The sequence below is a fragment of the Protobothrops mucrosquamatus genome, unplaced genomic scaffold (genome assembly GCF_001527695.2).
Source record: "Protobothrops mucrosquamatus isolate PMUCROS unplaced genomic scaffold, P.Mucros_1.0 scaffold76, whole genome shotgun sequence".
Lineage (NCBI taxonomy): Eukaryota > Metazoa > Chordata > Lepidosauria > Squamata > Viperidae > Protobothrops > Protobothrops mucrosquamatus.
The window spans coordinates 321,267-347,814 of record NW_015386453.1 but is presented as its reverse complement, the minus strand read 5'-3'; the positions used below and the strand labels follow the sequence as shown (position 1 = coordinate 347,814).

Here is a 26,548-nt window from a genome sequence, read left to right as displayed (position 1 = left end):
TATAATTATCATCCACAATAAATTTTCATTAAAAATGACAGACTGGCAGTTTGGGGAGAAAAGGGGTTAATGACAGGAATTCTTGGTTATTTTTGGAACTTTTTTGGTCACTCCCTGTTGAGTAATAGATGTTTTTGTGGAGATTTGATGCCTTTTTCAAACTATTAATGGGATACAATGGCACAAAGGAACTTACAACAACAATACAATGTGGATCTCTCTCCTGTCAAGTCCAGTACTGCTGCTGCAATTGTTGTGGGGGAATTTCAGTAAGTGCCCCCATATTTTCAGTTCACCTTGTAACGTTGTCCCCATAGTGTAAGAAGATGCAAGAGTGGATTATAAGAAAATTACAGTCTAATTCTCATTGTAGAAAATAATGCAAATGGTTTTCAGGAATAGTCCAACAAGGAATTTAAGAAAGGCCAGCAAATCTTGAAGGACAGCAAAGAAAGGTTGTGCAGTTTTACACGTGTTTACATAGAAGTGAGTCCAACTTGAGGCAGACTCAAAGAGATTGTAGTATTTGTTATAATCAGGGATTAAAGTTTAACAATCTCTTCCTCTCACACTAACACCTCACTTTGTTTTCAAGATGTTAGTGGTTGTTTGTCCGTGTGCGTATGAGTGTATAATACCGCATATGGACATCTAAATATTATTGTTAATAAGGTTTTGGTTTTTGCCTTTAAAAAAGGATTCGTCGCTATTTCCTGCTGCAAAAATCCGGGGGCGGGAAAAATCACTAAGAGGTACAGAAAAAGCACTCGCTTCTTCCTCCTTCGCCGCGATGGTCCGCCCAGTCCAGCCGCGGAAGTACAGGGACTCAGATTCACGAATTCTTATGCCCATTAGAGCTCTGTGTGATGTAACTATGGCCACCGCCTTTATTGGCGTTACTTCCGGGCCCTCCCTAGACTCGAGGCTGGCCTCTTTCGTTTTCCCGATCCGCTTTCTCTTTCTAAGATGTCACTTCCGGTAAACAAGAAAACAACTCACCAGGAAGGAAGAAACCTCAGGAGGGTGTGTGGAATCTGACATTCGAAGCAGAGGTGCGACTTTTTCTTTTATCCCTCTTTGGGCGGGGCTGGGCTTTGCAGGAGGGGTTGTGTTGGCAAGGGGACCCAGGTGTTCGGCCCTTCCACACCAGCTTGGTCTGAGAGCCATGCGGGCTCCCTCGTTCGGCCCGAGGCGTTAGGCATTTGGAGAAGCTTTGCCCACTGCTGCCGCTCTCCAGATGCATTAGATTATGATTTCCATCATCGTAACCCCCCAAACTCAGATCATGCTAGCCAGATACAGTGGGAATTGTAGTCAAACAATTGAATGCTAGGATGGGAAAGAGTACTGTAGACTCCCAAAACACCCCAGCCGGCATAAAATCCACGTATCTTAAAGTTGCCAAGGCTAAAAACAAAACAAAACTGTAGAGCAAGGAAAACTTGGGCATATCCTGGGGATAATAGAGCAATTTGTAACTTGCTTATGAATCAGAGATCTAGTTTGGAACCTTCACTGCCGAGACATTTCTGTAAGCAACGGAGTCTGTTTTTTTAACAAGGGAAACAATGTTTTTGGAGACATGGAAAAGGGGTAATTGGGACAAACAGTTTAAAAGCCAAGAGAGCAAGTCTTTTTAAACAGCTGTTAGCCAAAGGTTTGGGGAAACTTGCAAGTGGGTGTAAGGGAATAACTGCTTCTTTTATGTTATGGTACTTGTAAACTACCATGTCTAATAGTGAATGATAGGACTATTTCTTTTTCCCACTGAGCTCATTTCATTTACTGCATTTTCATGCATTCCCTTTCTAAAGAGCTTAGGGTACGCTACTAAACCCCACTCCTTTTATCCTGCTACCTTCATAACAGGTGTCACACATCACAATGAATCGTAATATGATTTAACCTATTAGCTCTTGCCTGGAACTAAACAAATAATAGTTCTGGATCTGCTGTTAGATCCTTGAGAATTTGAAGTAGATTAGCAATATTTTGGGGCTTCATTTTTTGAAAGAAAAAGCAGAATCTGTATTATTCCCTCCCTCACCATTCATATATAAATCATTCTGCTGAAATGGAGAAAAATTTCTTTAAAATAAACTATGAACTGGTAATCAAAACAAATTCCTTGCATAGTATTTTTAAATTATATATCATTTTCACTAGATTCAGTTTAATGGATCTTGAGACCAGTAAAAAAAAGACAAAGCCTCTCCACCTCTGCATATCCCAGGCATACTGTAAATGAGAAAGAACGTGAAATTTGATTACTTATCTCATTTTCATAAACTGAGGCAAAGGGATGTTTTCTATGTAAGTTATTGTGCATATATATATATGCTTTGATGAAGGTGCTGAAGGTATCCTTCCTCTGTTTCCAGGATCTGGCTGGATGAGTATAACCCAAGGGGATTGGAGCTGCAACATGGTGCAGCCAAGTGGGTGCCCAGCTGGTGACTATGGCATGATGGGAGATGATTCCTCCCTGGGCAAAGCTGGTACCCTTCAGTTGCCAGCTGAGCTAGCAGGACATGAAACTGTACAATATTTCCTGGCTGAGAATAGAGACCTCAAAGGTAAGGACATGTTGGAGTGACCTTCACTATCATGTTTAAATGAAAAATATCAAGGTTGATAAATTCAATATTCTCTTATTGAGTCCTGTCATTCAGTTTACATTAAGTCCCTGTCTCTTATAATAGACATTTCCATAAATGAATCAGGGAATATTTTAAGTATCAGAGAAGGTAGATAACTAGAATGGTTTAAAATCTCTGGCCTTCCTTTATGAATTATAATTCTCTGCAGCTCCAGCCCTCGTGATTAATCGTGAGGAATCCTGTGGGGGTATAATTCTGTAACTTCTAGAAGTCTTGAGATATCCAACCACTGATTAGATTCTGATTTTTGTTTTTACTTTTGCCTATATCTAGTGAGTTGTTTTATTTAGAAAGAAATACATTTCCTTCTTTTTTTCCACACTAGAGGCTCCAAAAGCTTTGTCACCTCTCTGAATTTATATTGGACAATTTTGTAAATTGTCTACCTGTAGTTACTTTCTGTTGATGGCTGGAAAGCTTGTTGCTCCTTTGCTTATTACTATACTCAGTATGTAAGAGTGGATTCCACTGCTTTTTTTAAAATCAGGGACAGAATAAATTCAGAGCCGTCATCCCTTTCCTGCCAGCACTTTAAGTTTTCAATAGAGTTTCTTTTGGTGTGAGCTATTGGCAAGCTAGTAAGAAGGCCAGTCACTGTATATAATAATCTGCAAAAGAGAAGTGCTACTTATGTAATTAATTCCAGATGGAAATGAATGGCTGAATTACAGGGACAAATCAGAGAAGAATGGTTCTCTTGTAACTAAACTTACTGATGGAAATTATAGAAATAAATAAATGCTGATATTAGTGGGAGAGAATCTGACCAGTGACAGTCTAAAAGCAGTAGCTTGTAGGTATAATTAAAAAACTGTCACTGTAATAATAATCTAATATTTAGTAACATGAATTAATCTGAAAGGAAAGATAACTAGGACTAATGAGGGTAGCATCCTGAATGGATGAGTTACCGTATATTTGATGAAATTCTAATTTGTTAAACTTTCTGATGTTGATAGCCTTATGTGGGTGTATTTCCCTAGCTTTTTGGAATTTGGTCTGAGATGTGAGATCATGTGACTAAAGTGAGAATTGGATTTTCATTACAGAAGAATGTACTCGTTCTGCATAGTAAAGAGGGATTTTGATGAGAAGGTGGATTTATTGTTTGGTCAGTCATTGTTCTCTATTGTAATGCATAGAGAAGGTAGGACACTGATCCAGTAAACGTCCTTTGTTTGTGTTCTGTGCGTAGAAGCCATCCGGCAGAGTAATCACATGCTACGAGAGCGGTACCAGGAATTTGTGCAGTTCCATGCTTCCAAAAAGGAGGAGAAAGAATTCATTATGAGCAAGTTTCAGGAGGCTCGGCTTGTGGTGGAAAACTTGCACATGGAACGCATGGGGTTGGAAAAACAGTTGCAGCAGGCTTTTCAGGATCTGGAGCGACTAAAGGTGCAACTGGGTGCAGTTGGGGACACAGAAGGGTTAAGAGTTTGGGGTCTTCCTCTTGTTCCCCTTTCCTTTGTTCCAGTTTAAGTATCTTGCTAAAGAATAGGCCTCCTTACAATGTGTGGTGTATGTTGGCATGCGAAAAAACATTGAAGCAATTTCAAAACTGTCACATACATCAAGATTTTTGCGTTTCTCTTCACAGACAGCTTCTCGACCATTTCTCTCAGAAAAAGACCCCTCTGACACACAAGAGGAGTCAGATACTGTGACTCTTACTGAGGAAGATGTACTTACTGTGGTACGTGTGCATTATCTGTCTACCAGTTCTCTAATTCAATGCCCTCCAGATATGTTGATATGCAAATTCCAGCAGCTTCAACTAGCGTAGCAAATCCTGATTGGATTGGAAATGTAGTTCAGCACTTTTGGAAAATTTCACATAAGGGAACACTGACCTAGATGAGCAGCTAGAATTTGTAATAACATAGAAAATAGGGATTTGCAGTCTTTCTACATTTGTCTCATTCTGTAGATAGATAAAGGCTGAATCGTTTCACCTGCTGTGGATGGCTTATACAATTTCTCATCACAAAGATGTTCCTTCTTTCCATTGTTGTTTTTATTTCAGACATCGGGGCTTCTAAAACAGAAAAAAGAAAGGCTGGAAGAGGACTGGAAAGCACTGCAAGACACCAACCAGGCCTTACAGAAAGAAAAACTTGCCTTGGAGGCTAAGATCGCCATACTGCAACAAACAGAAAAGGTCACTTTGCCGGTAGAGGAGTTCAGAATAAAGATTAAAGTGAGATTTGGTAGCAGCAGCAGACACTGAATGTATGATGGGAGAAGGGAGAACATGGGGGAAAAAAAGATCACATGAAGTTTAGGATAGTGGCATAAAGAGATGAGGAAAGGCAATTGGAGCTGGTAAGGCTAAACTAACAGTGTGTACCCTTCTTCTACCTTCTTAGGAGAATGGTTGTTCATTGGAGCAGTCCCTTGAAGTAGAGTCCTTGCAGAGCTCGGGGGACAAGTAAGTATCCTGAGACCTTTGCAGACTAGCCTGGATACTCATCCTAAAGTACTCATTTATCTGTCTTATCAGTATTGTTGATTATGAAGATTTACGCTTTACTACGGAGGGTTTTCCAATGAATTATTTTAAATGTACAATAAAATAATACAGGTAAAACAGTATGCCCCAAACAGTAAATTTATAACAATAAATGTACAAATATTTCTGCCAAAAAAAAAAGTTTAAAACGGTGGACAAAAATAGTGATAGTGAAAATGCCTTACAGTGAATATCTCCTCTTGGAGATTGTTCCAAAACAGATCTGGAAAACACCTTTCATTCAGTAACTCTCATATTTCATAGGATTGTGCAGAAATGTATATGATGATAATAATTAGAAGTTCAGAATTTAGGTTGCTGTGCATTCTCCATCCATTCAGTCCCTAGCATTGCAGTTTTTAATGTACACAATACCCTTCAATATCACAGCATTTAAATATTATGTGAAATGGTCAGTAGAGATGCACTCCTCCATCATCATTCTGTTTTCTTCCTCCTCTTCTTCTTCTTCTCCTTCTCTTCCTCCTTCCTCACAGTGCGGGTGAGAAACAAATTGAGCAGCTGCAACAAAGGCTGAAGGAGGCTGAAGATGAGTAAGTAGATAATGATGCATTGGTATTTTATAAGAAACACCTATTTAAGCATGCATGCCATGCCGTTAGGGCAGATCAAGGACTAAAATTTCCAGATGCTTGCAAATGGATGGTTGAGGAAAAAGCAAATAGAAGTAACCCTCTTCAGAATGGCTAACACAACTGAAAGAAATGCAATGTTTTTTTATGAGAAAGGAAGATAAGGTTAGCCAGGTGCCTATTGATACTCAGTTGAGAATGACAAACACTTCTTAGTTAGGTGAGGAAATTACTCCAGTGTTACCCTATCATTGTAGGCAGTTTGTAAGCCAATAGAAGCAGGGGATTTTGGATATGTAAAATCACCTACTGGCAAATTGATGTTCTTCGCTCAAGGTTGAGTCCCACTGGCTCTATTAGTCACCATTTACTCAACTTAGAAGAGCTTAGAAGCCAAAAATGACAAAATATTTATTACAGCCATGGCAATGGGAATGGGAGGGGGACAATTACTAAAGCTAAAGAAGTTGTCAAACAGCAAATAATGGATATTAATTCCCAGAGGGATGTTAGGAGCTTCCCTAGATTTGAAAAGCAAGTAAACCTTTTGTCTAAATATATACTCTCTACTACTGCAAAATAGGCTATCTTCAGCCTTACTGGAAGGAGGCTACGAATATGTTCCCATTAGAATGTGGCTTTGTCCCAGTCATACAGAAGCAGCTGAAACTATATGCCAGTTTTATGATGAAATTTGTCACCTATATTTAATTCCACTTCTAAGTAATTTCCTGAGCAGACTAGAGAAATTCTGAGTTTCATTTCTTCTTTCAGACAGTGGCATCGCTTTTAAAGTTTCCAAATTGTGTTTCATAGCTCTTATCATCAGGGAACGATAGTGAAACAAGACAGATTTTCATTCAAGTAGAAACAAAGGATGGAATTTGGCAGCTCCGTCTAAATGTTGTATCATGTTGTGCTATTTTATAACAAATATGTTCTTTAATAGTTTAGAAAAGTAGTTTTATAATGAAGAAATTAGTTTTAAGTAGTTAACTTTTTAGACTTTAATACAGTACTGGTTTCTTCCTGCTCCATTTTGTTTTATTCCTAAATTTGGTATTTTTATGTATTTCTACTCCAACTCTGTAAAGCCTCTTATTTGGAAACTGGTGAAGTTCATTGGTTGAATCTGTGTCCCTCCTTGTTTTGTTCCACCCCCCAGAAGCTTAGCCTTTCGGCAACAGCTGGCATCCAGTTTGGAGGAGCTAGCCTGCCGGACTGCCCAGGAGCAGAAGATCCAGCAGCAGCTACAAACCTTGACCAAACAACTGGAGGTGACTGTTTTCCCAGACCCTCTTTTGCAAGCTGGGGAGGAGGAGTAAAATAGGAGGCTCCTCTCTACCTCTCTGTAGGTGTCTTGACTCTGGGCCTCTTCTCATTACAGCAAGTTGGGGAGGACAAGACTTTAGCAAAGGCCCAGGTGACATCTCTGCTGGGGGAGCTGCTGGAGAGCCAGAGCCGCCTCGAAACTTGTACAGAGCAAAACAAAGAGCTGGAGGCAAGGTGAGAGGCACGCAGGAGGCTTGCATATGATGCTGTGGGCAGATAGCTGGGAGAGGCCTCTTTCTCTGCAGTGATGCAGACATTATGGAACAATGAGCTGAGGCTGCTCTGTGGGACAGGGAGGGTGACTCCCCTGCTTTTCCTCTCTAAGCAGACCTGACTTCAGACTAGCACAGCTTATGGGATAACCCTCGTGCCTTAAATCTGTTTACAATATCTTTCGGTATCAATTTTGAAAAAAAAACATTGGCTGTTTAAAACCTTCCAGAGTCCCTTTGTTGATTTTGGAAGAAGAATCTCTCACTTTGAAAAGCAGGCCACCATTTCCTCCTGGCCAGAAGGGCAAGGGCACCTCTTTCTTTCCAGTTCTCCAGTCACTGAACAACATTTTTTTGAAAATTTCAGCTGTGAACTGGGTATCGCTGTGAGTTTCTAGGTGATCTATCAGATCACAACAAAAATAATGACAAAAAATAGTGAAGAGCTGGAGATGTTTCTTTGTTGTTTTCACTCTGTTCACTTGCACTGCTGAAGAGGTAGGCAGGTTGCTTCAGGGGTGCAAAGAGCTGGGATGGAAAGCTCAGAGGGACCCCCGGTTGCATGCACATCCTCCAAAGTGATACACTTCCCATGTGAAGCCACAGAAGAGGATGATGGCCCTGAACATGATGGTGAAGACTCAGGAAGTTGTGTAGAAAACTTACTGAATCAAACAATGCTGGATCTAGTGTTGTCTTGGTGTGTACTTGCTGGGGTAGACGTTTGAAGGGAATTCTGCTACACTGGAATTTTGGCAAGTTAGGCAGTTAGATGACCATCTGTGTGCCAACTCTACAGGGTTCGTGGGGCTGGTGAACGACTGCAGCAGCTTGAAAAGGAGGCTGAAATCCGCAACAAGCAGCACGGCGTACAGGTGGATCAGTTGAGGTTGCAGGTGCAAAACCTTGAGAGTGCTCTGCGAGTGGAACGACAGAGTGCCACCGAGGAAAAGTGAGTGAGAAAATGATATGGGCAGAGCCAAAGGAAATGAGGGCATTTCTGATAGAAGTAATCAGATCAACCTGAGTCCTTTGGCAATGATGTGAACAATCTCCTTCCATTTAGGAGAAAATTGGCCCAAGTGCAAGTGGCCTATCACCAGCTCTTCCAGGAGTACGATGCCCACATCAAAACCAGCTTGGAAACTGAGAAGCGAAGCAAGGTGGGAGACATTTGATGAATGGAAAATCTTGATGCGGGGAATGAATGGGAGCCAGAATACCGGAGGGGGCAATCTTCTCTTGCCCCAGGAAAAAAGATTTCTTTGCACATATTGTCAACATTGTAACTGTTCCCTCCTCAGGGCTTGGATCTGCAGCTTGCTGAACTGTCTCAGCAACTGCAGCAGGCTGAGGAGGCTCTGGTAGCCAAGCAAGAGTACATTGACAAGCTGAAGGAGGAAGCTGAGCAGCACAAAACTGTCATGGAGACTGTGCCTGTGCTCAAGGCCCAGGTGAGTATGATGTCACTTTGTTAGAAAAGAGACTGGAATTCCTAGCTATTTGTGAATGGTGCAGCATAAGTAGTGGGATAACCACTATGACCTAATAGTTAAGGTGCTGGCCTAGAAACCAGGAGACTGAAGTTCTAGTTATGCCTTAGGCATGAAAGCCAACTGGGTGACCTTGGACCAGTCACTCACTCTCAGCACAACCCACCTCAGAGGGTTGTTGTCATGGGAAAAATAGGAGGAAAGAGTATTAGGGAGAGTAGGTTCGCCACCTTGAGTTACTTATAAAGTAATAAAGGTGGGATAAAAACCAAATACATAACAATAGCAATAGCATTTAGGCTTATCTACCACTCCATAGTGCTTTGCAGCATATTGCCCCCAGCAATCTGGGTCCTCGTTTTACCAACCTCGGAAGGATGGAAGGCTGAGTCAACCTTGAGCCCGTCAGGCGCAGGAGTTCTAATCACTGTGCCACCAGGAGTGATTAGTGCCACCAGGAATGTTATCTTTTCCTTTCAGGCTGATATCTACAAGACAGATTTCCTGGCAGAGCGCCAGGCACGTGAAAAGCTACACGAACAACGAGAGACCCTGCTGGAGCAGGTTGCCCAGTTGCAAAGGGAAAATGAGAAGCTGAAAGCCGACTCTGAAGGAGTCAGCCGGTGAGTAGGTTGGAGAATGGAAAGAAACCCTTATGCACCTGGAATAGAGCCACTTTCCTACCCCAGCTCATGTTTAATTTCTATAATATTTGGTTGGAGCCTGTAGTCAGAGGCAATACAGTCATTATTCTACCATTTCCTAGAGAAAGCCATTCTGGTGCTCTTTCTTGTCTATCTAGGGCTCTGATGGAAGAGATGAGGAATCGCCATTCAGAAATGCGTCCGCCTCCTCAGCCGAGTAAGTGTTGGCACTTGTTTATTTGGCAACAATTTCCACTGATTTCCGAGGCTGGCATAACTGTAAAGCAGGATTTAAAAAAAAATGCTTTGGAGAGCACGTTGGCAGTGAAGATGCAGCACTTGGCCACAACTCTTTCAATCAAATGCAGGGTCAGGTAGAACTGTAGAAGGCAACATACACCCCCCCCCCCCGACTGCTGCTCCTGGGAGACATATGTAAGAAAGGATTTAAGGGCTGTATGACCATTCCTACAGAAAGATCAACCTGATAGGACTGGAGGATTTAGATTTGTTTCTTTCAGCAAGGATGTATGTCTTTCACTTCACGGTGTAGGTAAAATGACATTTGAGCATAGGAAATGGATGCTGTTGAGAATAAAATAAGGCTGATCTTTGGGAAGTATATTTGAGCTGTGTATTTCATCTTTTTACTGTTATATGAAGTAATTAATCTTATCTGTGAGTTTGAATTTGCCCTCCACCCACTATATCAATGAAATACTTTCTCTCTTCAATTTAAAGGTCCAAATCTATTGTCATACTTTGTAGGTAAATCAAGTTAAATTTCCTGAAAAATTGGGCGCTATTTCAGTAGTTTGAGGGCATATGGCAAATATAAAATGGAAGAGATTCAGGCTGGGGCTTACTGCTGGAAAAAAATGTTGCAGTTCAATTTCTTTTTGCCACTTGCTCTGATGTACATGAAAATAGCAACTATCTTGGAGAAACTCTCTCGCTTTCATTGGAAGCAAAATAAATAAAATGGAAGCTTCTGCAGCTAAATTGCAGCAATGTTTTCAGCACTGAAACTTATTGCTGTTTCTTTTCTTTCCTTTGCAACCGGATTTCAATCTTCTTGCAATATCACTGTTTACGTACCTGAGACTCTGGTACCTTCATTTTTAATTCTTTTCCCGATTTATAGCATGTGATTTGCTTTCAGTTTTTGCCACAGACAATATTTTCATTGAGGTATTATTTTTCTTGTAATTGGCACTTTGGAGCTTAACATACAGTATGTGGGAATTGAGGTATAATTCATTTCCATATATAGAATTTCACATCATTTGTTCACTGGAGAACACTCTTCAATGTTACACGAAGGATGTATATGTTCTAATAATTTGATATCTCCACAGACCTTGTTAGGTTACTACTGACTTTTAATTTCAGAAAATTAGATCAAGCAGTGTGGTGCTCTTATGCACCCAGTGGGCTCCTGCCTCCTTTAGCATTTTAAAGATTTTATCTTTTGAAGAGAAGTACTTGCCTTCATCATTATCTTTATTTCAAAGAATACCTTTGGGCCTCACTGGTAATCTTGGGGGGGAAAATGTTGCATGCAATGCTTGTGGGCAGCTTTGGAAGTGTGTAGTGCATTCCTGAAAGAAGCAGAACAGTAAACTGGATTGTAGAAAGTATTCCGAGGTGTTAGAGAGGATGGTAAAAAATCCACCTTAACCAGTTTGCTTTCGAGTGTTTTTATGCTCAGCCATGCAGCAATATTATAGTCACACCCATTTTACAAGCTTAAGGTCTCCCCAAGAACAGTAACAAAATAATATTTGTGCTCCAGTTAGGTACTTGGGGGAACCATTTGTTTTTCTTAACTAAGTATTAACTAAATATTTAGACCAGCTTTTGCTTGCTGTTATTTAATCACATACCTAAGCTGGGCTGTCCACTTTTCTTATGTCTACATTTATACTAGATGGAGCCTTTCATGGTATTTCCTCAAAGTCCTCTTATGCTGACCACTGAATCAGTATAAAACTCAGACACACCTGGAGAGCTCAATAAGCCTGGACAGGGAACAAGTTGTTCCTAATACTCTATTAGCACAGTTTTATTCTACTACACAGATCATAAATCCTTTTGCATCCCCTCTCAAAATCATGTTAATGTTGAATGCTCTGGAATCTGCTGGGTTTTCTCTGTACTTAGCAATCCATTTTTTTCCCTCCTAGTGGAAAGTACAATAGCCTGTAATTTCCTGAACCTTTTAAAATAATTTGTTTTCTTCTCTGAAAAGTAGTTTTCTTTATATTGCGCATTTATTAACTGTTGCTAGCTGCTTAATAAAGTCCAGTGGATTTTTTTTTGTCAGAAAACCTTTCCATAGAAGGGATACATAAAAAGTACATTTCTCTATCATTACAGCATGCTATATTGTAATCTTTGGACTATTAGATCATTGCCTCCTTTAATTCATTTTTCTTGTATTTACCAGATAATGCTCCTTTTCATAATTCACTAAATATTGCCATCACAGTATTTAGACGGAGTGATTATACAGTATGCACAATTTGCTAACTTATTTTTCCTTCCCTTTCCAGCTTTCATGATGGGCACTGCTCCATTCCATCCCCAGCTTGTAACAGGGCGAAGACAAAATGTTCTAGAAGAACAGCCTATCCATTATTGTCCCAAATGCCAGTATAAAGCTCCAGACATGGACACCCTACAGATCCATGTCATGGATTGTATCCAGTAACAGTGAAGAAGAAGGGGAAGCTCCAGGCTGATGTACATTTGCATTGCTTTAAACAGAACCAGCAGTTCAGCTGCCAATCCTGGAGCAAAAAGCGTGGACTGTTTACTTCCTGCTCCCTGTATGTCATTAACTTTTTTCCTCTTATAATAATGGCTGAGCCTGCTACTGACCATGTTCCGGGCCTGGCTATTAGAGCCACGGGGAAAAGGGTTGACCTAGTCTAGGTTTGTGCAAAGCAATCTTTTCAAGTGCTTTTGATTCACTGTGTGTCAGGGATACTAAGGATTAGGTCATTCCCTCAGAGTAACAAGTGACATGCCTATTAATCTATCAGTAACTCATTTCATGGACAATGAAAAAAAATTCTCTCCTTCCCTATAAAGACTACTGCTCCTCTCTTTGCCCCACATCCCAGTAAGATTTTAAATGCCTTAAACAGTTCCTCAATTAAGCCATAGTGAGGTAATTTATGAAATAAAAAGGATGGAGGGTTTTTTTCTTCTGCTTTCCAAATGAAATTGCTTGCAACCAATCTTTAGGCTGAAAAGGCACTGTATGACTCTTTTACCTTAAGTCAATTAAAGCAACAATTAAGATAAGCAGTGATTTTCCTACTTACATCAGGCACCTCCCTTCTAAATCAATAATGTGTTAGCACTCCATCCTTTAAAAATCAACTTTTTATTAACTCAATCACCCATAATTTACAACCAAAGCAACAATCCATGAAGCTGAGTTTGGCACTGCTCCTCTAGGATTCTTCCGCTCCTCCAAGACCTTGTAGGATTTTCAGGGAGATGCTTCATGAAGAGAAGAGAGACCTCTAAACTCAGCCAGATGGCTTTTTCAATCACCCACCTTCCTTTTGGATCAGCTGCTCAGACTGACCAAAAGTTGGGAGACCTCAATAGGAAGAATTATTCCAATAAATAATTTGATTTACCATATTCTCCATATCACCCATGCTAGCAATTTACCTGCTTGCAGGAAATGACTTAAAAACTAATCTCAGATAGCAGGGAGGAATCGGCCATCAACCAATAAGGAGATAAGTTCTGGGCAATTTGTGCTCTAGAAACCTAAGACGGTATGCTGACCCAGGACTTCAGAGTGCTGCCTTTTTCAACTGCAGAGCTGGCAGTGGGGAGAAATCATTTTCCCTTCTCACGAGGCAACTTCAGGGCTCGCACTGGAATTGTTATCCTGAGGGGAAGCACTGGCTCCCCGTGGGGTTACTTCAATAATACGAGGTTTATCAATGATGCGAGCTGTCTGGTTGCCCTTCTCCACAATGCCAATGATCCAGGCTTGGTGTCCTTCTCCATATTTAGGTGACTTTATTTCAGCACAGAAGCGGGCAGCTTGCTCCCGGGGTAGACAAATCAGCAGCCCCCCTTGTAACAGAAAGACAGCAAATTATAATCACCAAAAAAAAAAAAAAAAAAAAACCTTCCCCATCCCTCCATAACCACAGTAATTAATCTAAACTCTTACAATCCACTAAAGTAATGCTGCGCAAGACAGATATGATTTCACAGAGTCCAGTTTTTCCACACAAAATCCATAACTAATTACCCCAACTTTGTTTCGTTTTAATTTCAGCAGTTGTGGGAGGACTGGGGAAATGAAGTAATTTTGTTAAATGTTTGGGAATCTGCAATTGTTGCTCATCTACTACAAGTCATTTAGAGGTGTTCCACAGAATCCAGGTCTACGTTTAGCTTGTTCCTTGCCTGGTTTATCCAACTTACCAGAAGTCTCTGGAGAAGTCCCTTGGAGGAGCCTGGACCGGTTGCCACATGCTTTGCTAATAGCAGCCATCTTGGCAATGATGGGTAGATTATGAATGACAAATGATACCTCGCTGCGCTGCTGCTTGGCCAAGTTCTGTGCATGGCCCAGAATCCCAAATCCTGTAATGTCTGTGGCAGCATGGGCATTGAAAGTATGCATCAAACTGGCAGCTTAAGAGCAGGAACAAATGTGGCATATGTGATAACAAAATAGCAGTTAAACCTATATACAACAGCTTATCCAACTAAAACAGCAAGAATCAATCATTTATTATCTAGTGCTGATTTTTAATAGGAGGCATCTGAAGTTGGTGGCAACAATATATGTCCAGAGGGATACACCCTTTAATTAACATAAAAGGTGAATGTATAGCTCCCCATTATATATCAGGAAGCTCCCAATAAAAACAATTTTGTACATGTCTAGCTATTCTACCTCTGATCGCATATTTAATCTAATTGCTGCTCAATTATTTTAATTTTGCCTCTATAGGCCAATGAACTGTAATTTTACAATCCCAGAAATGTTGCCAATCGTGTGGCAAAAACCTTACAATCATTTCACATAAGTTTTGTTTAGCCAATGCCAATCATGCTCAAAATATCTTGCCCTAATACATTAAGTACTTTAATGTCATGTGTTTTAACTGTTTCCCTAAATAGGTTTTTGTAGGGAGACACGGTTGAATGCTATCTGTAAAAAATAAAATAGCTCTTGTATTAGAGATTGTCTGACCATACTCTATGCACTTCTTTAAAGAACAGGGGTAAAAATGTTTAAATGCGTAGAAAGCCAAGGCAGCCTTCCTTGTGCTGCAAACTGAGTAAAGGTCCAAACCAATATTTAGGCCCCTACCTGTTCTGTTCAGCATGGCCATACTAAACATGGCTTCCTGGTAGGCCAATTCCACATCTTCTTTGGAGACCACCAGCTTAATCTTATTCCACCGCTCTGGCTGGAAGAATAATACAAGCATTTGAAACAGCTCTTAAGGTTTCACTCTTCCCTAGCAAGAAGAAAGAATATCTGCCAGTTCATCACGATATCAATCAAGACTCCTTCGCTCTTTGATGCAAAGGAACTTAGTTGGGACAAAAACAACAACTTCCCCTGCTTATTTACCACCTTCATATCCAGTAATTGATAGATCCTGGATGGGAATACAGTATTCTAAAGTCGCCTTGCAACTTTGAGCCTATTTTCAGAAAGTGTTTTGCACTTTTCTGTGTGTGTACAGGAGTGGGGTTAATTTCCTCTCTATTGGTGTACATAAACACAAAGAGATATGACCATTCCCCCCATGGATAAATACTTACATTATCTAACCACTGGTGAGCATTTACAGCCACTTGAGTCCCCAGAGGCTTGGTAAGCACAAGGACATCTCCTGGAACTGCACTGTCTGGCCTAGAATCAAAAGAATAAGAATCCAACTTTTTTTTAAAAAAAAAGAAGTCTTGCCTTATTATTTTCTATCTTAATAGGATAATCTACAGCTGCAAAGCTTATTTATTTTACACTGAATCACAAAAAAATACAAGTTCAACTGCAAAAAGAAAAAAAATACAGTAGTCCTCAGTGACAATAATTGGGATTGGGAACTTCACTAAGTAACACGGTTACAAGGCATGGCATCACGTCTCCCTGGACTTAGGACAGCAGTTCCAGCCACCTGCCTTTCTGTTCAGCATGGCTGTACTAAAGATGATGCACAGTTGCAGTGTCCCACGGTCACATGATCACCATTTGCAAAGTCCTCCTGGTTTCCCCACTGCCTGCTTGTCAGAAGTCAGCAGTGAAGGTGACAAACGGAGATCCCACGACCCTGGAATGCTGCAATGTCATAATTGTGAACTGAGCACCTGAATCACTATCACATGACTTCAGGAATGCTACAATGGCTGCAACTATGAGGTTGTGTCATAAGTACCCGTTGTTTTGTGCTGTCATGTAGCCCTTGACTTATAACTACAATTGAGCCCAAAGTTTCTGTTGTGAAGTGAGACATTTGTTAAGTGAATTTTGCCCTATTTAGTGACCTTTCTTGCCACAGTTGTTAAGTGAATCACTGCAGTTATTAAGTTAGTAACATGGTTGTTAAGTGAATCTGGCTTCCCCACTGATTTTGCTTGCCAGAAGGTCACAAAAGTGGTCATATGACCCCAGGACACTTCAACCATCATAAACATGAACCAGTTGCCAAGCACCCGAATTTTGATCACGTGACCACGGCTGTGTGAAAACAGTCATAAGTCACTTTTTTAGTCCTGTAGTAACTTTGAACAGTCACTAAATAAACAGTTGTAAACCAAGGACTACCTGTACCCAGAGTAATAATAAGAAAATACAATACGACATTCTATTGATTTAGCTTTGGGAATGAGGAAATTGGATTTTAAATTCCTCTCGTAACTAGCCTCCACAGTTGGTGCTTTAAAAATCCCTAACCTGGGAGAATGCTAAAAGGGATATTCTCAGAACTGATCAAGCTTCTTCATATCTTTAGGAATAACCAAAGATTATCCAACAAACAGGAGAAAAGTATCCTAATCATCTTCCTGCATCAACAGATTAGAAATCTGCTGTAATATATTCTATTGAGCCAAGCTGTAGGTGGGTCTAAATAATTTGTGAAACATTCCTGGATGAATCTGAGAAGGCTGGGTGTAACTGTTTTGGTCTGGAATAATCTATAAATTGACCCATATGAAAAACTATGATTCACATCTCAACATGCATGAATTTATTTAATGCAATGTACAAATCCAGATACTGTTGGCAAAAAGCTCTGTGCCACCTTCAGCGTCACATAATAGGCTTATCATTGTTTGCTTGCTGTGTATCATCAGAATTACTACTAGTCTTTTTCTGCTTGAATTCTAACCATTTCTCAGCCTCCTGAAGATCCTTGACACCCATTTTTAGAACCTTCCATACTTAATCTGAAAGCACCTTCAACAGATGAAGGCAGAGATAACTAGGCAAATGCACTTTACACCAGCACAATCTCAGCATAAGATATAAACCCTCTGAATTAGCATTCTCCAAGTTTAAAATAATTCTAAATATTGTTTAGAATATTGATTCTAAATTGTATACAGATAGTCCTCGCTTACCGGTTGCCTTGTCTAGCAACTGTCTGAAGTTATGACAGTTGAAAAAAACCAGTTTGCAACCAATCCTCACGTTTATGACCTCACAGCATCTTGTGGTCACATGACTGCAACTGATGCACATTTATAATCATTGCAATGCAAATGGTCATGTGATCACCATTGACAGGCTTCATAATTGGCTTCCAACAAATAGAATCAATGGGGAACACAGAAGTGAAATCACAAGTTGTGGTCATATAATGTCTTGGTTAACAGTTGAAGCTGAAGGGAGTTTTTAAGTCCAATGATCTCACAGGATGTTTCACTTAGTGATTTTAGAGTTTAGCAATGGAGCTGCTGGTTCCAGCTGTGGTTGTTAAGCAGATTATCTGTAGTCTCTTTCAAGAATATTCTGCTTTCCCCCTAGATCTGAGATTTGGAGAAAGTGCATTTCTCTGTTTATGTCCAGAATATTCCAAACCACTTTCACTCTGGAATATGTACTCTGGAAATGGAAGACACCAGCTCCCCACAAGACATATTGGCCTATTCCATTGGAAAAATGAAATTTCCAAGAAATACAGGAGGATTGTGAAAACAAGCATGTTTTTTGCATCTCTAGTTTTGATTCACATATCAAGGAAGTAAAATTTTGCAGGAATGTGAGAGGAGATGGATGTTACAAATAATTCACAAGGAAATTCCCATTCTGATAAATGCAATCTTCTCAACTTAAGCATCACTATATATAGTTCATGGAGAATCACTGGAGTCTCATTTTGTACATGATTTGGTGTCCTACACAATAGCACAAATACAAATATAGTTTAGCTTCAAATCAAATATTTACTTTCTTTGACTTCTATTCAACTTTATCTAATTCTTCTCTTAAAATAATTCTGTAACTTAAATTTATTAAACTACATAAAACATCCTTAGTTCAATTTACTAATCACTTTTCTAAAGTTTGGACTCAATTACTCAGGAACAAGAATTCTCATAGCAGTTACAAACAAATGCAGCATATTGGCCTCATCTATACACGTATCTGAAATGCTGTACTCTACTTTTTTAAATTACCCCTTGCTAATAAGAGTTCAATACTCACATAATAAATTCATTGGGCTGACAAACAACTGTTGCAACCCCACCAACAATGATCCAAGGATTCAAGACAGTCTGCCCGCCAGTTACTGAAGTGCCACCATCCTCTGCTGCATCCCGGAAACCTTTGATTATCAGAGGCATGATTTTTTCTCGCTCCTGGGAGACATGTGCAAGAAAGAATTTAAGAACCATTTGTAACTATCAGACCAGGAGCATCTGCTACTGGATCCAATTAAGTGGGGTGCAAGGATTGACAATGGAATCTTCTGCACTGAAATTATAATGGGAAATTTTCTTGAACCATTTGTAACTTATGTTAGTAGATGTAAACTGCTAAAAACCTGTGGGAACTAAGCAGCACAGAAGTCAAATAAAAACAACTAAGTTGCAGTTTTGGTTAATTATGCTATTGTGGGTGAATGAAATTGTCTATTCAGTGAAACTTATTTAAACAAATGATGACTTAGTATATTGTGAAACAAAACTACTTGTAATTACAGATTTATATGCTGAATTACTAAATAGAATAGAATAGAGCTGGGAGGGACCTTGGAGCCTAGTCCAGCCCCCCGCTGAAGCAGAACCTATACCATCTCAGACAAGTGACTGTCCAGTCTCTTCTTAAAAACCTCCAGTGATGGAGTGCCCATGATTTCTGAAGGCAGGCTGTTCCACTGCTTAATTGTACTCACTCTCAGGAACTTTCTCCTTAATTCCAGGTTGCTTTTCTCTTTGATCAGTTTCCAACCATTGTTTCTCGTCCTTCCCTCTGGTGCTTTGGAGAATAATGTGACCCCCTCTTCTTTGTGGCAGCCTCTCAAATACTGGAATACTGCTATCATGTCACCCCTATTTCTTCTTTTCTTTAGACTAGCCAAACCCAAGTCCTGCAGCCGTTCTTCATATGTTTTAGTCTCCAGGCCTTGGATCATCTTAGTTGCTCTTCTCTGAACTTTTTCCAAGGTCTCAACATCTTTTTTTAGTATGGTGACCAAAATTGGTTGCAGTATTCCGGGTGTGGTCTCACTAGGGTTTCATAAAGTGGTGCTAATATTTTGCATGCTCTTGATTCTATATCTCTGTTTATACAGCCCAGGATTGTATTAGCTTTTTTTGCTACTGGTGCACATTGCTGGCTCATAGTCAAGTGATCGTCCACTAGGATTCCAAGGTCCCTCTCACAGTTAACTGCTTTTGAGCCAGGTCTCACCTAATCAGTACTTATATCTTTGATTTTTCCTACCTAAATGTAAAACTTTGTTTTTCTCCACATTAAAGCTCATTTTGTTGGTTAGGGCCCATTGTTCCTGTTTGTCAAGATCTTTTTGAATCCTGAGCTTGTCTTCTGAGGTGTTGGCTATTCCTGCTAGTTTAGTGTCATCTGCAAATTTGATGAGTTCCCCTTCTATTCCCTCATCTAAATCATTGAAGATATTGAAGAGTACTGGGCCTAAGACGGAGCCTTGTGGTACCCCACTGCTTACTTCTCTCCATGTGGATGTAGTAACACTGAGTACTACTCGTTGAGTACAATTTGTCAGCCAGCTACAAATCCATCTGGTGGTGATGTTGTTTATTCCACCTTTTTCTAGCTTACCAAGCAGTAGATCGTGGTCTACTTTGTTGAATGTCTTACTGAAATCTAAGTACATTATGTCCACAGTGTTTCACTGGCCTACTAATTTGGTCACTTTATCAAAGAATGAAATAAGATTGGTTTGGCATGATCTGTTATTACTTTTCTAAATTGCGAATGATGAAAATAATTAATTAAAAAACTGTTTAATTCCACTTTTTGATTCAAAAAAATTCAATGTGTAGGAACATAACTCAGTGCTACCCTGACCCTAGAAAGAATAGATTAGGAACAGGCTAACACTCATTGTTTGCTTTATACATTCAAGAGCTAGACTTCCTGGTTGGCACTTTGAAGACAAAAATCACTGAATTGTATTATAACTTGAGTGGTTGCACTGAAGCCAACCAGAATAAAAAAAACATTCAAATTATTTTAAGGAATAAAATGTTTCTCACCTCCTCAGTCATTTTCTGGCTTATGCTCAGCAGCATAAGCATGTTGTCACATTCTGTGATGCCCATGGCATAAAGGTCACTCAGCACATTAGCACAAGCAATGCGGCCCTAAAATAGAATAAAGAAACAACTAGAACCAAGCAAGAAGGGCAAAGCAACTACCATATTACAATCAGCTGAGGATGAAACCTAATTTCAATGACACAGCTCGATCCTTTCTAAATTGACCAATACTTCCTCCACCTCACCAGCATGCCAACTCACCATCATATAAGGGTCTTCTACTAGTGGGTAAAAAAAGTCTGTAGTCTGCACCAAAGATAGGCCCCCATGCCTCAAAGGAATCACACAAGAGTCCATTCCAATGCCTGTAGAGAAGAGGAATCACACCATTTTTGAACTTTTATAATTATTTCCAATCCAAGCAATTACTTGGAAGTTTATAATCTGTATCTTCATTTTCAGTTCTTATGCAATAAAATAGGGAACGTCATGAGGCAGTGTCTGGGTTACAGAATGGACAGCAAGCAAATGGGGTTAGCATTTCTCAGTAGCGAGCCATGCACTATGTTATTGTGCATTTTGTAACCTCCAGTAGGCTAAAGTTAAAAATAATCCCAAAGTGCAACAGCAAATCATTTCTGCAACAGTAAATTGTCCACCAAGGGTCCAACACTTTGGACAAAGTTCACAAAATCAAGGGAGATTTTTGTGCAACAGCAAATCATTTCTGCAACAGTAAATTGTCCACAAAGGGTTCAACACTTTGGACAAAGTTCACGGACAAAGTTCAAATCGAGGGAGATTTTTATTTAACAGAATGTGACATATTATCCACGGGTAAGCTTATTTGGGAGCAAGAAACTAAAATCGAACGCATGTAGTTTAAGGTCACTTAGAGTTTATGCAAAATAAAGGTTTTAAACAGCGTACCCATTCGATCTGTAGCCCAGACGTTACCACTGCATCGTATCGCCCTCTTCTAACCCGCTCTTCAAGTTATGTACTACCACTTTCATCATTCACCACCAGTTTTGAAACATCCCCGCGTGGTAGCACATAATGACCACATTCGACGCTTCCCCCCCCCCCGGCCAAGCCTTACCGAGGGTGGGAGGAGGATTCCCGGCAGCCCCCGTATCCCCGGCCCCGGCCAACCCAGCATGGGAAGTGCCAAGTCCCTCCAGGAGTCTGAGCAGCGTCTCCTGGGGGACTTTGCAGCCTCAGCCGCGCAACTCCCCGTAGCTGGTGAGCCTCCAGCCCGGGCTCAGACCCACCGCCTCAGGCTCAAATGGCCGGTAACCAGGCGGCCCGGGCGGCAGGGCGGCGGGACTTGGAGCGGTGGTTGCCGCCAACGAAGGGAGGGTGGCAGATGGAGAACCGGCCACCGCCGCCATGATGGCTCCACAGCAGAAGCTTCTTTCCCCGCGAGAACTGGGCAGAAAAAAAAACGTTCGCCCAGCTACGCTCGGGGAGGGTGGAGTAAGAGTGGGCACGCATTCCGCCTTCACCCGCCCGCGGGTTATTCTCCAGCAATGCCAAGGAAAAAAATCTCGCGAGACGTTGGGGGATGACGCTTTCGGAAGTTCCTATTTAAACTGTGGAAAGAGGGATATAGCGTAGAAGGGGGCGTTCCACCCAATGAATTAAAGTTTGCTTTGTTTTCTTAAACCTTCTGGAATCTAGAGCTCAATTATTGCGATGTGAACTTATCGAGGGTAATATATACCTGTGGAATATCATTTGGCATAAAAACATGAGATTTCTGGGAGTGTACAGCAATAACGCAATTCGTCTTGTTTTCTTTGCACAATGCAGAAGTAGTTTATCACTAGTTTTCTGAGATTGTAATTTCGTAGTCTGGTCCACAGGGTTTTCTGATAGCTTCTCATCTATGTCAGTGATGGCGAACCTTTTAGAGACTGAGTGCCCAAACTGCAACCCAAAACTCACTTATGCATCCTCAAGTGCCGGGTGGGTGTGGCCCATTGGGTGGGTGTGGCTGCAGTGGTAATGGTAGACTGGGTGGGACTAAAAAGTTCAATCAATCAATTCCAACTTTGCAAGATCTTTTTTTTTCCATGAGAAGTTAAAATTGACTGATTGAACCTTTTTTTCCCCCCCCCCCACAGCAGCGGAGGCCTAAAGTGAAAAGGTTTTATAAAACTCAGCTGAAGGCCTAGGACTGGAGCAACGGGCTCTGAGTGCCGCCTCTGGCACCGGTGCCATAGGTTCGCCACCACTGATCTATGTACTAACCAGACTGTATAAGTTTCATTATAATCACCTTTTAAAAGTTCCCAGGCAATGCTATAAGCATACAGCCAAAAATTATGTACCTTTTCAGTCAAATACTTGCCACTATTAATCACATTTATACTATATCAAGAATACTTCGGAATTATGATGGGTTACTGACTCCAAAATGTCTCTCAATTTCAATTTCAAAAGTTGAAATTCAAATATCAGTTTGTTCAAAATCATACCTGGATGCTGTAGTTGCACTACTTAAAGGTTCTTTTTGGCATATCTCAAACCCTAACCTTAAGTGTGTTGGAAACGTGATTAAAATACCAACAAAATTGGATTGGTAAGAAAAAGAGTTTATTCTGCAGAAAATAGAAAAGCGGTTTGCAAAGCGCGGTGGATCCTGGTGAGAGACTTCAACAGGAAGTTCTAAACCCAGGGACCACACAAAAATATTCAAACTCATAACATTATATACACTCCTATCGCGACGCCCCTGTCCCCTCCCCTTAGGTCCCGTTTGAGAGGACTTCCGGGGGCACAATCTGTCCAATCTGCCTAGCCAGAATACATCATCCCTCCTCCTCAGTTACATTGTTAGACCTTCCCTCTGCCATCCTTTTGTCTTGTTAAGTGTGTCTTCTAGCCAAGCCTCCTGGAATCTAGTGCCTATGTTCAGGGCTTGGCTAATCTTTCTATTGTTAATCAATTGTGACCGTTTTATTTTTAAACTTCTTCCTTTCTCACAAGTGTAACCTAATCCTTACAAGGAAGTCCAGACAAGAAGCACACCTCAAAATACTGGCACTAACTTTGTATAAGGTTTATATTAACAGAACCTTGCAAACCTGAACCATTGCATTACATTAGTTTACATTAACAAGACTGAAAGTATATTTCCCCATCATTTTTTCAGCCCTTGAAACTATGGAAGGTCGCTTCAGTGATGTTTGCTATGCCCACATTTTTTCTGTGAGCTAAGCTGTCTCTTATTCAATCACAGAACTGTTTATGATGAAAGCAATATGTGCATGAGAATAAATGGAATGTCAGTTTCAATGAGCAGAGAGTAAAACAAGGATAAGTGATGTCCCCTTGAATATATTATTTAATATATAATAATATATATTATGTCCCCTTGAATATATTAAATATAGTATTTAATATAATTATGGAGAAATGTATAAGGAATATCTGTTGTATATAAGAAAAATCCTTCTAGATCAAGTTATGGCCCTCTTAATCCATCAAAAATGCAAGGTAGTTTGACAGACAAAAGGAAGTGAATTATTGGGAATCGTACATAAATATTTACAAATTAAGAGAATGGAGATGAATTTGGCTTCCTTATTAGAATAGTTACTGAAGATGGAGAAATGGAAGGGGGAAAATTAAAGTATGAGAATTCTAGTAGTGTAAAGTATATGGTCTCTTGAAATGAACAAATGTTTATTAAAAGAAGTACAAATAAAAGCATATTTCTACCCATTTTGTTACATGGATATGACCATCGGTATGTTAGAAGAAAGAAAAAGTTAAATTAAGGGAGAATGGAGGTTTTTAAAAAGAGATAAAGTGATTCTTGATATTTAATTCTGAGACTTAAGAAACCAGGAATTAAATACAAAGTCCTGCAAGATGAATAGAATAGAATAGAATAGAATAGAATAGGAATAGGAATAGGAATAGGAATAGGATCTTGGAAGTCTTCTAGTCCAACCCACCCACTCAAGCAGGAGAACCTATACCATCTCAGACAAGTGACTGTCCAGTCTCTTCTTAAAAACCTCCAGTGATGAAGCGCCCACGATTTCTGAAGGCAGGCCGTTCCACTGCTTAATTGTCCTCACTGTTAGGAACTTTCTCCTTAATTCCAGGTTGCTTCTCTCTTTGGTCAGTTTCCAACCATTGTTTCTCATCCTTCCCTCTGGTGCTTTGGAGAATAATTTGACCCCCTCTTCTTTGTGGCAGCCTCTCAAATACTGGAATACTGCTATCATGTCACCCCTATTTCTTCTTTTCTTTAGACTAGCCAAACCCAAGTCCTGCAGCCGTTCTTCATATGTTTTAGTCTCCAGGCCTTGGATCATCTCAGTTGCTCTTCTCTGAACTTTTTCCAAGGTCTCAACATCTTTTTTGTAGTATGGTGACCAAAATTGGTTGCAGTATTCCGGGTGTGGTCTCACTAGGGTTTTATAAAGTGGTGCTAATATTTTGCATGCTCTTGATTCTATATCTCTGTTTATACAGCCCAGGATTGTATTAGCTTTTTTTGCTGCTGGTGCACATTGCTGGCTCATAGTCAACTGATCGTCCTCTAGGACTCCAAGGTTCCTCTCACAGCTAGTGCTTTTAAGCCAGGTCTCACCTAATTTGTACTTATATCTTTGATTTTTCCTGCCTAAATGTAAAACTTTGCTTTTCTCCACGTTAAAACTCATTTTGTTGGATAGGGCCCATTGTTCCTGTTTGTCAAGATCTTTTTGAATCCTGAGCTTGTCTTCTGGGGTATTGGCTATTCCTGCTAGTTTAGTGTCATCTGCAAATTTGATGAGTTCCCCTTCTATTCCCTCATCTAAATCATTGATGAAGATATTGAAGAGTACTGAGCCTAAGACGGAGCCTTGTGGTACCCCACTGCTTACTTCTTTCCATGTGGATGTAGTACCATTGAGTACTACTTGTTAAGTATGGTTTGTCAGCCAGCTACAAATCCATCTGGTGGTGATGTTGTCTATTCCACCTTTTTCTAGCTTACCAAGCAGTACATTGTGGTCTACTTTGTTGAATGTCTTACTGAAATCTAAGTATACTATGTCCATAGCGTTTCTCTGGTCTACTAATTTGGTCACTTTATCAAAGAATGAAATAAGATTGGTTAGGCATGATCTGTTTTTAACAAACCCATGCTGTTTACCAGTTATAACTTTGTTTCTAGTTGTTCACAGATCTGTTTTTTGATTATCTTTTCCACGATCTTCCCAGGTATTGATGTTAGACTGATTGGTCTGTAGTTTCCTAGGTCTGTTTTTTTCCCCTTTCTTGAAGATGGGAACCACATCAGCCCTTTTCCAATCCTCAGGTACTTCCCTAGTGCTCCAGGATTTTTGAAAGATATGGTGCAATGGTTCTGAGATAACATCTGCCAGCTCTTTCAGAACTCTGGAATGTAATCTGTCGAGTCTCGGTGATTTATATTCGTCAAGGTCGGTTAGGTATTCTCTTACTATTTTCTTGCTTATTTTAATATTTGTTTCTAGTTTGTCTTTTGCAGTAGTTTTTTTGATATGTTGGGCTATAATTTCTTTTTGTGTGAAGACTGATGCAAAGAATGAGCTCTACTTTCTCCCTGTTGCCTGTTACTTCCTTGCCATCTTCTCTCTTTAGTAGACCTAGTTTCCTTGACTTTTTTCTTCTTGTTAATATGTTGAAATAAACATTGTTTTTATTATCCTTGATTTCTGTTGCAAGTCTTTGTTCATTCTGAGCCTTTGTTTTCCTGACTTCGTCTTTGCATGTTCTGACTGTCTGCTGATAATCAGCCTTAGTTATTATTATTATTATTATTATTAATTTAATTTATATACCGCCCTTAGAATTACCAAATTTGATATTGTACTTTGCAGATTGTTGCTTAGTTTGGATGAAAGAGTGTGTGACTTTAAGAAGTAGGAGGTTGTTGAAATTGGAAGGACATGATTTAAGATTTGGATGGCATGATTATTTGTGCTACAACAAAGTTAAAGTGAATGTAGATTTAAAAAATCATTTTATTAGATGCGCCACATTGAGAATTTGGAATAGGTATAAGACAAAATTGTCTCCTAAAATCCCTTTCTGGTTGTCAACCCAAGAAGCCCTTTTTAAAAGGGAAATGATGGTTAAACAAAAATGGTTTATCTATGCTGATTTGCTGAATATTCCCAAGGAGAATTTAATTAAAAAAAGAACTTGGAGTTTGAAGGTTTTACATGGAATTGGTTTCCTTATGCTAAGCTAATGAAAAGATTTAAGTTGGATGAGAAGACTTATGAATTTGAAAAGGGTAAAACTGAATTTGCTATAGAGCTCTGTACAAATCATGATCAGATTATTGCTAAGGTGTACAAACCTTT

At 40.0% G+C, this 26,548-nt stretch overlaps 2 protein-coding genes across 3 annotated transcripts; one reads left to right on the top strand and one right to left on the bottom strand.

Moving 5' to 3' along the window:
- Positions 1 to 957: 957 nt before the first annotated feature.
- Positions 958 to 12,683, top strand: IKBKG (inhibitor of nuclear factor kappa B kinase regulatory subunit gamma). The gene is made up of 15 exons (XM_015812226.1): positions 958 to 1,052; positions 2,382 to 2,576; positions 3,856 to 4,055; positions 4,258 to 4,353; positions 4,684 to 4,857; positions 5,027 to 5,088; positions 5,667 to 5,723; positions 6,928 to 7,039; positions 7,150 to 7,268; positions 8,106 to 8,258; positions 8,373 to 8,469; positions 8,611 to 8,760; positions 9,280 to 9,422; positions 9,602 to 9,660; positions 11,999 to 12,683. Exons 2-15 carry the CDS (start codon positions 2,393 to 2,395, stop codon positions 12,154 to 12,156), a joined length of 1,764 nt encoding a protein of 587 aa, XP_015667712.2. The 5' UTR covers positions 958 to 1,052; positions 2,382 to 2,392; the 3' UTR covers positions 12,157 to 12,683.
- Positions 12,684 to 12,821: 138 nt separating this feature from the next.
- On the bottom strand, positions 12,822 to 21,607 carry LOC107284205 (selenide, water dikinase 2). Of its 2 annotated transcripts, XM_015812224.1 has the most exons (8): positions 21,292 to 21,607; positions 20,451 to 20,554; positions 20,187 to 20,294; positions 18,154 to 18,308; positions 15,267 to 15,357; positions 14,806 to 14,905; positions 13,908 to 14,120; positions 12,822 to 13,550 (listed from the first exon to the last, which is right to left on the bottom strand). In XM_015812224.1, exons 2-8 carry the CDS (start codon positions 20,544 to 20,546, stop codon positions 13,321 to 13,323), a joined length of 993 nt encoding a protein of 330 aa, XP_015667710.1. In that variant the 5' UTR covers positions 20,547 to 20,554; positions 21,292 to 21,607; the 3' UTR covers positions 12,822 to 13,320. The 2 variants fall into 2 exon arrangements, with proteins under 2 accessions (XP_015667710.1, XP_015667711.1); XM_015812225.1 differs by having other exon boundaries at positions 13,476 to 14,120.
- Between the last annotated feature and the right edge of the window lie 4,941 nt (positions 21,608 to 26,548).

Excerpts from the sequence above, each read along its gene's own strand:
- LOC107284205 (XM_015812224.1), bottom strand. The coding sequence starts at position 20,546 with ATGGACTCTTGTGTGATTCCTTTGAGGCATGGGGGCCTATCTTTGGTG. Across the intron at positions 20,295-20,450 it reads TAGAAGACCCTTATATGATG|GGCCGCATTGCTTGTGCTAA; the intron begins GTGAGTTGGCAT and ends ATTCTATTTTAG. Across the intron at positions 18,309-20,186 it reads GCCAGAAAATGACTGAGGAG|GAGCGAGAAAAAATCATGCC; the intron begins GTGAGAAACATT and ends CATGTCTCCCAG.
- IKBKG (XM_015812226.1), top strand. The coding sequence starts at position 2,393 with ATGAGTATAACCCAAGGGGATTGGAGCTGCAACATGGTGCAGCCAAGT. Across the intron at positions 9,423-9,601 it reads GACTCTGAAGGAGTCAGCCG|GGCTCTGATGGAAGAGATGA; the intron begins GTGAGTAGGTTG and ends TTGTCTATCTAG. Across the intron at positions 9,661-11,998 it reads GCGTCCGCCTCCTCAGCCGA|CTTTCATGATGGGCACTGCT; the intron begins GTAAGTGTTGGC and ends TTCCCTTTCCAG.